This window comes from Podarcis cretensis (assembly GCF_951804945.1).
Source record: "Podarcis cretensis genome assembly, chromosome: 2".
In the NCBI taxonomy this organism is placed as follows: Eukaryota; Metazoa; Chordata; class Lepidosauria; order Squamata; family Lacertidae; genus Podarcis; species Podarcis cretensis.
Window position 1 is genome coordinate 124,884,232 of NC_137171.1, and position 10,150 is coordinate 124,894,381.

At 43.3% G+C, this 10,150-nt stretch overlaps 3 protein-coding genes and 1 long non-coding RNA gene across 9 annotated transcripts in view; 2 read left to right on the forward strand and 2 right to left on the reverse strand.

The window, feature by feature from the left end:
- LOC307210988 (vomeronasal type-2 receptor 26-like) overlaps positions 1 to 10,150 on the forward strand; it is a gene marked incomplete at its 5' end in the record, with an annotated part of 266,099 nt that overhangs the window by 125,771 nt on the left and 130,178 nt on the right. The gene's annotated exons all lie outside the window — the stretch shown is intronic.
- The window catches only part of LOC307208972 (uncharacterized protein), a 62,545-nt gene that overhangs the window by 30,389 nt on the left and 22,006 nt on the right, over positions 1 to 10,150 (reverse strand). The gene's annotated exons all lie outside the window — the stretch shown is intronic.
- The window catches only part of LOC307209171, a 44,425-nt gene that overhangs the window by 15,354 nt on the left and 18,921 nt on the right, over positions 1 to 10,150 (forward strand). The gene's annotated exons all lie outside the window — the stretch shown is intronic.
- LOC307208685 (uncharacterized protein) overlaps positions 1 to 10,150 on the reverse strand; it is a 63,491-nt gene that overhangs the window by 1,702 nt on the left and 51,639 nt on the right. For 3 of the 6 annotated variants that reach the window (XM_079963552.1, XM_079963551.1, XM_079963548.1), the window contains exons 2-3: positions 1,723 to 1,903; positions 1,467 to 1,593 (exon numbers count right to left, since the gene is read on the reverse strand). In XM_079963552.1, coding sequence (XP_079819678.1) covers positions 1,467 to 1,593; positions 1,723 to 1,800 — 205 coding nt within the window. In that variant the 5' untranslated portion in view covers positions 1,801 to 1,903. Of the gene's footprint in view, positions 1 to 1,466; positions 1,594 to 1,722; positions 1,904 to 6,698; positions 6,751 to 7,782; positions 7,928 to 10,150 lie in introns of those variants that run through there. The other 3 variants (XM_079963550.1, XM_079963549.1, XM_079963553.1) reach the window with 3 other exon arrangements.

The window sequence follows — 10,150 nt, forward strand, 5'->3', positions numbered from 1 at the left end:
TGGGGGAAAGAAAATATTGTTAGGTCTTCAAGGAAGAAAACAAGAGAAATTACACGCAGCAAGACCAATCCGCACTTTCTCTTATTTTAACAAATCCAGCATTCCTCCCTCTCCCATGTACCACATTTTAGGAAAGGAAACCTGAAAATAATATCAAGAACCCTTAGTATAAAGTTCTACCTTCAACTCACATGTAACAATGAGCACCAAGAGAAACCTTCTCTGCTGATGTGCTGACGTGAGGCATCTATGGCCCTCAAGATGTGGTTGGACTCTGAGTAGCATCAACCCAAGTAAAGCTGGCCAATGGCCAGGGATGATGGGAGTTGTAGTGCAGCAACATCTGAAGGGACTCACTTCTCGGTAGAGGCGCCCGCCCAGTTGAACGCCCTCCCATCAGATGTCAAGGAAATAAACAACTATCTGACTTTTAGAAGACATCTGAAGGCAGCCCTGTTTAGGGAAGTTTTTAATGTTTGATTCTATTTTTAATATTTTGTTGGGAGCTGCCCAGAGTGGCTGGGGAAACACGGGCAGATGGGCGGGAAATAAATTATCATCATCATCATCATCATCCAATTGCAGAATAACCTTTACCAAGGCATCATGGACTTTGAAGAAGCACCAACTCAGGATGAAGAAGAAGAGTTTGGATTTGATATCCCACTTTATCACTACACGAAGGAGTCTCAAAGCGGCTAACGTTCTCCTTTCCCTTCCTCCCCCATAACAAACACTCTGTGAGGTGAGTGGGGCTGAGATACTTCAGAGAAGTGTGACTGGCCCAAGGTCGCCCAGCAGCAACATGTGGAGGAGCGGAGACGCAAACTCAGTTCACCAGATTATGCATCTACCACTCCTAACCACTACACCACACTGGTGCAAGCACTATCATTTTAGGCTATCATTAATCAATATGCTTGCAAACGTTTAATAAAGCCATCTTTGTCATTCTTTACATATTTTCTAAACACTATAATAAACCTTTCCTAATATATGTAATTATGCTAAATTTGGTCATCCTCAACAAACACTCTGTGAGGTGAGTGAGGCTGAGAGACTTCAAAGAAGTGTCACTAGCCCAAGGTCACCCAGCAGTTGCATGTGGAGGAGCGCAGATGTGAACCTGGTTCACCAGATTACAAGTCTACCGCTCTTAACCACTACACCACACTGGGTGAAAGGGAGAAACAAGCTAAGAGGAAAGTACGTTTGGCAAACCCTCACTGTAATTACGGTAACTCCTGCCTGGAAACCTATGTCCCCACTGTGGAAGGATGTGTGGATCCAGAATCGGATTCCACAGTCACTTACGGACACACCGTTAAGACCATGTTCATGGAAGACAATCTTATTCGGCTATGAGGATTTGCCAAAGAAGAAGACACGGCATGAATAAATGGCTCAAACAGTAGTTTCACACCTTCAATTTCTAACAGCCAGGAGGAATAAAAATCTGCCCTTACCTAGAGAGGCCACCATCTCATAATTCTCCTCCATGACTTCCGTGTGCAGAGCTCGTTGGCCAGGATCCAGCAGAGCCCACTCCTCCTCCGTGAAAAACACAGCCACCTCCTCAAAGGTCAAGAGGGCCTGGAAGAAGAAGAGGAAGAAAACAGAGCTTCTCTTAGATCCCCATCATCCCCACTCAACACAGAGGGAAGCTGGGTGGACCCATCTGTGCCTCTTCCCTCCTCCCTGCTCCCGTTGCTCTTTCCCTACCTGAGGAAGCTGCCTGGCTCCTCTTTCCACTCCACCTTGAAGAAGAGACAGTGCAAACGATGGTGCCTCGGAGGCCATTGCGTTGGCAGTGGAAAGGACGGAGGAGGAGGAGGCGTAAACTGGGCCACTTCTGGGACTCTCTCAGCTGTTGACAAGATGCACTTCAATGCAGGGAGCAGCCCTTTTAGGAGAACAATGAAGAAATAATAATCATAATCATAATCATAATAATAGTTATGAATTAAATAGGAGGAGAGAAGAAGGAAAAAGGAAATAGGAAAAGACCAAGAAGAGAAAGGTAGAGGAGAAGAAGCAGATGAAGAAGAAGAGGAGGAGGTAGCAGTAGAAGAGGTAGAAGAAGAAGAGGAAGAGAATAGAGAAAACAAAACCACTCGAATTTAAAACACTAATTATTTGTAGATTGAAAAGTAGTCATGACAATGAACTTGAAAATTTTGTTGTGGAATGTGAACGGTTTGAATGAAAAAACCAAAAGGAATAAAATTGTAAATGTGTTGAAAAGAAAGAAACTTGATTTAATCTGCTTACAGGAGACACACGTGATTAAAAAACATAAACATATCCTGGTACATAAAAAGTTGGGAGTTGAGTTTATAAACTGCACAACGGAAAAGAAAAGAGGGGTGGCAATATATGTGAAAGAAAAATGGGAACCTAAAGTGGTTTGTAAAGATAATGAAGGAAGGATTTTGGGAGTACAAATTAACATCCAGGGTGAAAAACTTAATGTGATAAACATATATGCCCCAAATCTGAATAACCCAGAATTCTTTAAGAAATTGGAACAAATGCTATTGGCGTTAGAGTCTAACAAGACGATTCTGATGGGAGACTTTAATGGAGTGCCGGAACCAGAATTAGATAAACAATTAGGAAAGAAAAAAAATAAACAAGGGAAGCTGCCAAAATCTTTTAATAACTTGGAGGAAAACTTAGATTTAATAGACATTTGGAGATATAAACATGCAATAGAGAAGCAATTCACCTTTTTTTCAGAACCACACAGAGTTGGAGTAGAATTGATCAAATTTGGGTCTCAAGGGAGCTTACATAAAGAACTATAAAGTGTGAAATTTAACCTAGAACTCTCTCGGACCATAACTTGGTTGCTCTGGAAATAAAAGGCAAATCACAGGGTGGATTCAGATGGAGAATAAATGAATATCTATTGGAGAATGAAGAGGTAGTTGAAAAAGCCAAAGCCACCTTAAAAGATTTAAGCCTGAATCTTAATACTGAAACAAGTTTGGACATAGTCTGGGACACTAGTAAAGCGGTCTTAAGAGGGTTTTTTATACAGCAAAATAGCTACAGGAGGAAAGTAAGAGAACAAAAGAAAGAAGAAATTCTTAATCAGCTAAGAGAGTGTGAGAAAAAATTAACAACAAACCCGAAAGATGAACAAAACAGGCAAACAATAAAAATTTTACAATCTCAATACTCAATGTTAACAAGCCAAGAAATAGAATGGAAAATCAAATTAATGAAACAAAAATATTTCGAGTCAGTTAACAAAACGGGTAAACTATTAGCATGGCAATTGAGAAGAAGGCAAAAACAAAGTGTAATAAATAAGATAAAAATAGAAGAGCATTTGATAGAAGACCCAAAAGAAATAAAGGAGAATTTCCTCAAATTCTATGAGAAGTTGTATAAAAAAGAAGAGGAAGAAATAACCCAAATAGAAAAATACTTAGAAGATTATAGAGGGAAGACCATAACAGAGGAAGAAAGAATCCAATTAAATAACCCCATAAAAATAGAAGAGATCCAAGATGCAATAAAGAAGATGAAATCAGGGAAAGCCCCAGGACCGGACGGATTATCAGCCAAATACTATAAAGTATTGGAAAACCAATTAACACCAGTGCTATGTGACATCATGAATAAGATATTAAAAGGAGGAAAGATACCAGAGTCATGGAAAGAGGCTCATATAACGATGATCCCTAAACCAGATATGGACAAACTGAATATTAAGAACTATAGACCTATATCACTATTAAATAACGACTATAAAATCTTTGCGGAGGTGATGGCAAGCAGACTCAAGAAATGTCTAGTGAATCTAATACATAAGGATCAGGCAGGATTTCTTCCAAACAGGCAACTTAGAGATAATGTAAGGCACACCATAAACATTATTGAGTATTTGGAATGTAAGAACGAGATATCCGCGGCGCTGATTTTTATCGATGCCGAAAAGGCATTCGATAACGTTTCATGGCAGTTCCTATTGAAGAGCATGGAAAAAGCAGGGCTAGAGGGCGAGTTTATGAATGGAATAAAAGCAATATATTCGAAACAATCTGCAAAATTGATTATAAATAATAACCTAACAAATTCATTTAAAATTGAAAAAGGAACAAGACAGGGATGCCCTCTATCCCCGCTTTTATTCATTATGGCACTAGAGGTAATTACAAATAAAATAAGAGTAACATCAGAGATCCAAGGGATCAAAATAGGAACAAAAGAGTATAAATTAAAAGCGTATGCGGACGACTTGATGCTATCCCTGGAAAATCCACAAAAAAGTGTTGGTAAGGCCTTGGAGATGTTAGAAGAATTTGGTAAGGTATCCGGTTTTAAATTAAATAAATTAAAGACAAAAATGCTGACGAAGAATTTGGAAAAGGATGAAAGTGAAAAATTAGAGGTACAGCATGGAATTAAAGTGGCAAAAAAAATAAAGTATCTGGGAATTTGGTTAACTACTAAAAATATAAATCTGATCCAAGATTTAAAACCTTACGACATGGAAGGAGATTAAGAAAGATCTTGACACGTGGAGTAGAGTGAAACTTTCGTGGATGGGAAGGATGGCGGCAATAAAAGTGAACTTACTTCCAAGAATGTTATTTCTGTTTCAAAACATCCCAGTGATCAGAGAATCTAAAATGTTTACAGATTGGCAAAAAACTCTTTCGAAATTCATATGGCAAGGGAAAAGGCCAAGAATTAGATTCAAACTTCTTACAGATCGGAAAGAAAGAGGGGGATTCTCGGTACCCAACCTGAAATTATATTTTGAGGCTGCCTGCCTTTGCTGGATCAAAGATTGGATTAATTTGGAAAATACCGATTTATTAGACCTAGTGGGGTTCAACAATAGGTTCAGCTGGCATGCCTACTTATGGCAAAATAAAGAAAAAGTACATAAAGGGTTTTCAAGTCATATTATTAGGGGGCCCCTTTATGAAGTGTGGGAGAAAAATAAAAAACTCCTAGAATGGAAAACACCCTGGTGGTTATCACCAATTGATATTTCAGCGATTAAAAAAACAAATATGGAAGGAAAAAGGTTCACCTATGAAGACCTACTAATAAGATTAGAAAATGGATGGAAGATGAGAACATATGAGGAGTTGAAAGATAAATTAATAAGCTGGTTAAAATTCCATCAAATAAATGCAATATGGACAGAACACAAAAAAGTAGGGATGAATGAGAAGAAATCCAAATTTCAGATAGAAATAATTGAGGGCAAATCCAAATTATTATCTAAAATGTATGATATATTATTGGATCATGCGAAAGGCTGGGCTGGATGAATCCCTAGCCGGAATTAAGATTGCCGGAAGAAATATCAACAACCTCAGATATGCAGATGACACAACCTTGATGGCAGTAAGTGAGGAGGAATTAAAGAACCTTTTATTGAGGGTGAAAGAGGAGAGTGCAAAATATGGTCTGAAGCTCAACATCAAAAAAACGAAGATCGTGGCTACTGGTCCCATCACCTCCTGGCAAATAGAAGGGGAAGAAATGGAGGCAGTGAGAGATTTTACTTTCTTGGGCTCCATTATCACTGCAGATGGTGACAGCAGCCACGAAATTAAAAGGCGCCTGCTTCTTGGGAGAAGGGCAATGACAGGCCTAGACAGCATCTTGAGAAGTAGAGACATCACCTTGCCAACAAAGGTCCGTATAGTTAAAGCTATGGTTTTCCCAGTAGTGATGTATGGAAGTGAGAGCTGGACCATAAAGAAGGCTGATCGCCGAAGAATTGATGCTTTTGAATTATGGTGCTGGAGGAGACTCTTGAGAGTCCCATGGACTGCAAGAAGATCAAACCTCTCCATTCTGAAGGAAATCAGCCCTGAGTGCTCACTGGAAGGACAGATTGTGAAGCTGAGGCTCCAGTACTTTGGCCACCTCATGAGAAGAGAAGACTCCCTGGAGAAGACCCTGATGTTGGGAAAGATGGAGGGCACAAGGAGAAGGGGGCGACAGAGGACGAGATGGTTGGATAGTGTTTTCGAGGTTACCAGCATGAGTCTGACCAAGCTGCGGGGGGCAGTGGAGGACAGGAGTGCCTGGCGTTCTCTGGTCCATGGGGTCACGAAGAGTCGGACACGACTAAACGACTAAACAACAACAACAACATATTATTGGAATGGGACACCAAAGATGAAGAAAGATAAGGGCCTGGAGGAGCTCAGCCCCCCCCCCCATCCCGGCTCCCTGACGCAGGAGGCAGAGCCTGGGGGGAGCGATTGGGGGGGGAGCAGTGAGAAGGGAGATGGAGGGTGTTAAGCAGAGAGGAGCATCACTAGGCGGAATGGGGCTGCCCCCCCCCTTTGAACGGAGAAGGACTGACCTCTGAGTCAACATGCACAGGGTGGGGCTGCAAATCCCTTTGTAATTAAGTTCCACTGGGGGGGGCACCCTTTTGTGGTTCGTCTCAAGGGTCTTCGCTGCGCTTCGAAAAGGATCTTGCAATGCAAACCCTGTTGCGGGGGGGGGGGAGACCCCTCTTTGTAGCCCGCCCCCCATTCCCACAGAGAAAGGGCGAAGCCTCTCCCTGCTTTCCTTTCATTGTCCCCCCCCCCCATCCTCCCGCCTCCTTTCCCAGCTGCCATTTGAAGATTCAGGGGGAGGGAAAGCAAATCCTTCTCCCACCCCACCCCCACCCCCCCCCCGTCCCCAAATAACCCCCCAAAATGCGGCACCTCTTTCTCCTCTTCTCTAAGCCCGCTTCTCTTCCGGGAATGAAGATGGAGACCCCCTCCCCTCCAAATTGCCCCCCCCAACTTCCTGCCTTTCTAGGAAGCGGAGCTCCTTAACTCAGAGGGAGGGGGAGGGGCAGCAGATCCCCCCCCCCCTTGCAAACAGAAATGCCCTTCCCAGCCCGCAAGCCCTATATTCTCATTTATTTAGTGAGAAATTCATGGGTTGAATTTCTGGCAGCAGTAGCGAAAGACGACCCCGCCCCCCCAATTTATAAAAACCCTCCTCCTGGGAAGGGGTTTAGAACAGTAACAAGACAACCCTAAATAGTTGTTCAGTGTCATTTCAATGGGTACATTTTTTTTTTTTTAAAGGAGCTGATGGAGAAACTTTGCTATATTTTCGGGGGGGGGGGGACAGCTCAGTGGTAGAGCAGTTTCTTTGCATGCCGAAGGTCTCGGATTCCTACTCTCACGTTTGGTGTGCGTGGTCCATGTCTTCTGGGGAGGAGCTTTTTATCTGAGCTCCAAAATCTCTAAACAATCTATCTGTCCTTATTCAGCATTTACCTTATTATAACTATATTTGACCCCATATTCTACGCTTCAAACTAAAGAATTAATTTCCTTTCTGTTCACAGCCCATGATGGAAGGAAACCTCTAAAATAACAATAGAGGTTTGGATCAATAACATCTGGACCATTAGTCTGTCATAATGCCTCACATGCCATTAGTGTCTAATCAAAGTTATCTCCAAAAAAGACACCTTTGACACAATCTGGCCCATTGCCCAGCCCTTCCTAGCTCGCTTTTATCAGCCAGGATGGGCAAGGATCAAGGAGACAGGTGGTCGGTTTCACTTGTCCAAGCAGCCTGTCCACATCCTCGGAGGTAACAGATTGGAACTGATCCCATGTAACAAGGCTAGACAGGACTCTAGCACTCTCCCGCCCTGGCCCTGCTCCCATGGTGGAGTCTACCTCTTTCCACTTTATCTGCAAAAAACTTTGCAAAATCATTGCAAAAGATATTGGGGTCTTTACCAGGCCCCAGTGGCAAAAGTGGTTCCGTTAAATTGCGAACCACCTGAAAGAGTCTCCTGCTGCTATTTTCTGCAGATACGATAGAGGTGGTGAAGAAAGTCCTCTTCGCCGTTACTATCGCCACTTGGTAGGCTCAATGTTGAGTTCTAACCCACGTCCGGTCAGATTCAAAATGGGTTTTCCACCACTGGCGCTCCAGCCGTCTCAGTGTTTCATCGCCCTCAGCTCCGGGGAAAACCACAGGGCTGTCCGGGATTAATGCAATCAGAGAGGGCACTTCAGAGCCAGACAGTCAATAGCCCTGGTTAACGCCGCATTCCAGCGGGCCACCAAGGAATTATCTGGAAGGCTATCAACATGAGATAAAGCATCCCCTACCGCTCTCTGGAAACCATTTGGATCCGTTATGTGGGGCATCCGAATTGGTCCCAGCTCCCTGCAGAGGGGAAGGGTTGAGGAGAAGTCCAGTTGCACCAGGAAGTGATCTGACCATGGCACTTCTTTAGTTTCGCTTTTACTTAATATCAGATTACCCATGTCAATAGAGGTGAACACCAGGTCTAAGGCATGTCCGTGACTATGAGTTGGGCCAAACTTATTAAGTGACAGCCCCATGGAGGCCATGTTTTCTATGAAGTCCCGAGCGGCCCCTTGTTAAGGTCGTGTCGGCATGGATGTTAAAATCCCCTAGGTAGGACAACCAAACTAGGTGTCTCCAGGAGAACATCCAATACACCAAAAGGAATCCTGTACTGCCCCTATTGCCCAACTTCCAGAACATGCACTCAGAGAACTGGGTCTTCCCAGTAGGACACCTGATGCAAGCTAGTGACTTCCTAAAAATCACTGCAACCCCCCATTTCCCGCCCACATCACCTGGCTTGCGTGCGTACGAGAAACCTGGTGGACAACCAGTGGGAAGGACATGCCTATCTGCTTCATCCAACCAAGTCTCTGTCACACATGTCAGGGCAAGTCCTCCATCCACGATCAAGTCATGGATGGAAGTGGTCTTATAAATCACTGACCTGGCATTGCACAGCAGCAACTTCAGTTCATGTGGATCTACCTTGTTGATTTTGGTATCCACCTCGTCAAGACCAGACCCAGAGGCAGGGATTGTCTTCAAACAACAACTAAACCTGCCTCCTCAGTAATGAAATGGTCTGGTCTTAGCATAACTCCTCCTCCTACCCATGATCACTAAGACTGGGTGTCCCAGCACATCCCCCCCACCCGTGGAACCTGCCCCAGCCATTCTGTTGGCCGGGACCCACTCCCCAGCTGCCCTGACCCTCTCCCCTTAAGAACCAGATACAAACTACCGGTATATAAAACAATAGAAACAAACAGAAAACTATGAAGCCCCAAGCCAGGTGGAAAGAGGCAGGGCAAGTCCCTTCATAGAATATAAACAACATAGGGCGTTTTAAAGATCACTTTCCAGTCTATCTGTGTTTTCATTGTTCCTTTATTGCAATTAGAATAATGGGTTTTGTGCTGCTGTTCTTATAACAGGGAGTTGGACTAGAAGGCCCTGGAGTCCCTTTTCAACTCCACACTTCTATGATTCTAGAGCCAATCCTGCGTGCTCCACTTTTCACAACTCTCCATTCCCAAATCTCTCTGCCAAAGATCAGATATCAAGTGACTCTCAGCACATGTTCACTCAAAATGACCCCCCAGAGTTATGTTCTATAAACACCTAATGGCACATTATCTCTTTCATTATACTTGCTATTAGGAGACATTACCTTCATTGCTTTAATACAGTGGTGCCTCGCAAGACGAAAAGAATCCGTTCCGCAAGTCTCTTCGTCTTGCGAAGCAACCCTATTAGCGGCTTAGCGGATTAGCGCTATTAGCGGCTATTAGCGGCTTAGAAAAAGGGAGAAAAAAGCGAAAAAAATTGCAAGACTCGCAAGACGTTTTTGTCTTGCGAAGCAAGCCCATAGGGAAATTCGTCTTGCGAAGCGCCTCGAAAAACGGAAAACCCTATCGTCTAGTGGGTTTTTCGTCTTGAGAGGCATTTGTCTTGCGGGGCACCACTGTACATATATGTACAACTTTCCACACAAAGACCAGAACATCAAATACACTCCATGCATTTACAATGGATTTTTCCCAATATGAGTTTGTTGATACGAGGGACAAAGTGAACTCAGTGGGGAAATCTTGGCACACTCCATAAAACTAAATGGGTTCTTCCCTGTGAGAGTCCATAGGTGTTTATTAATAACTCCATTATAATTGAAGCACTTCCCACACTCCATTCATTTAAATGGTTTCTCACCCATGTGAGTTCGTTGATGTCTTGGAAGAGTTCCACTCTGAATGAAACCCTTCGCACAATCCATACATTTAAATGGTTTCTCCCCTGTATGAGTTTGTAGATGTCTTGTAAGTTTTCT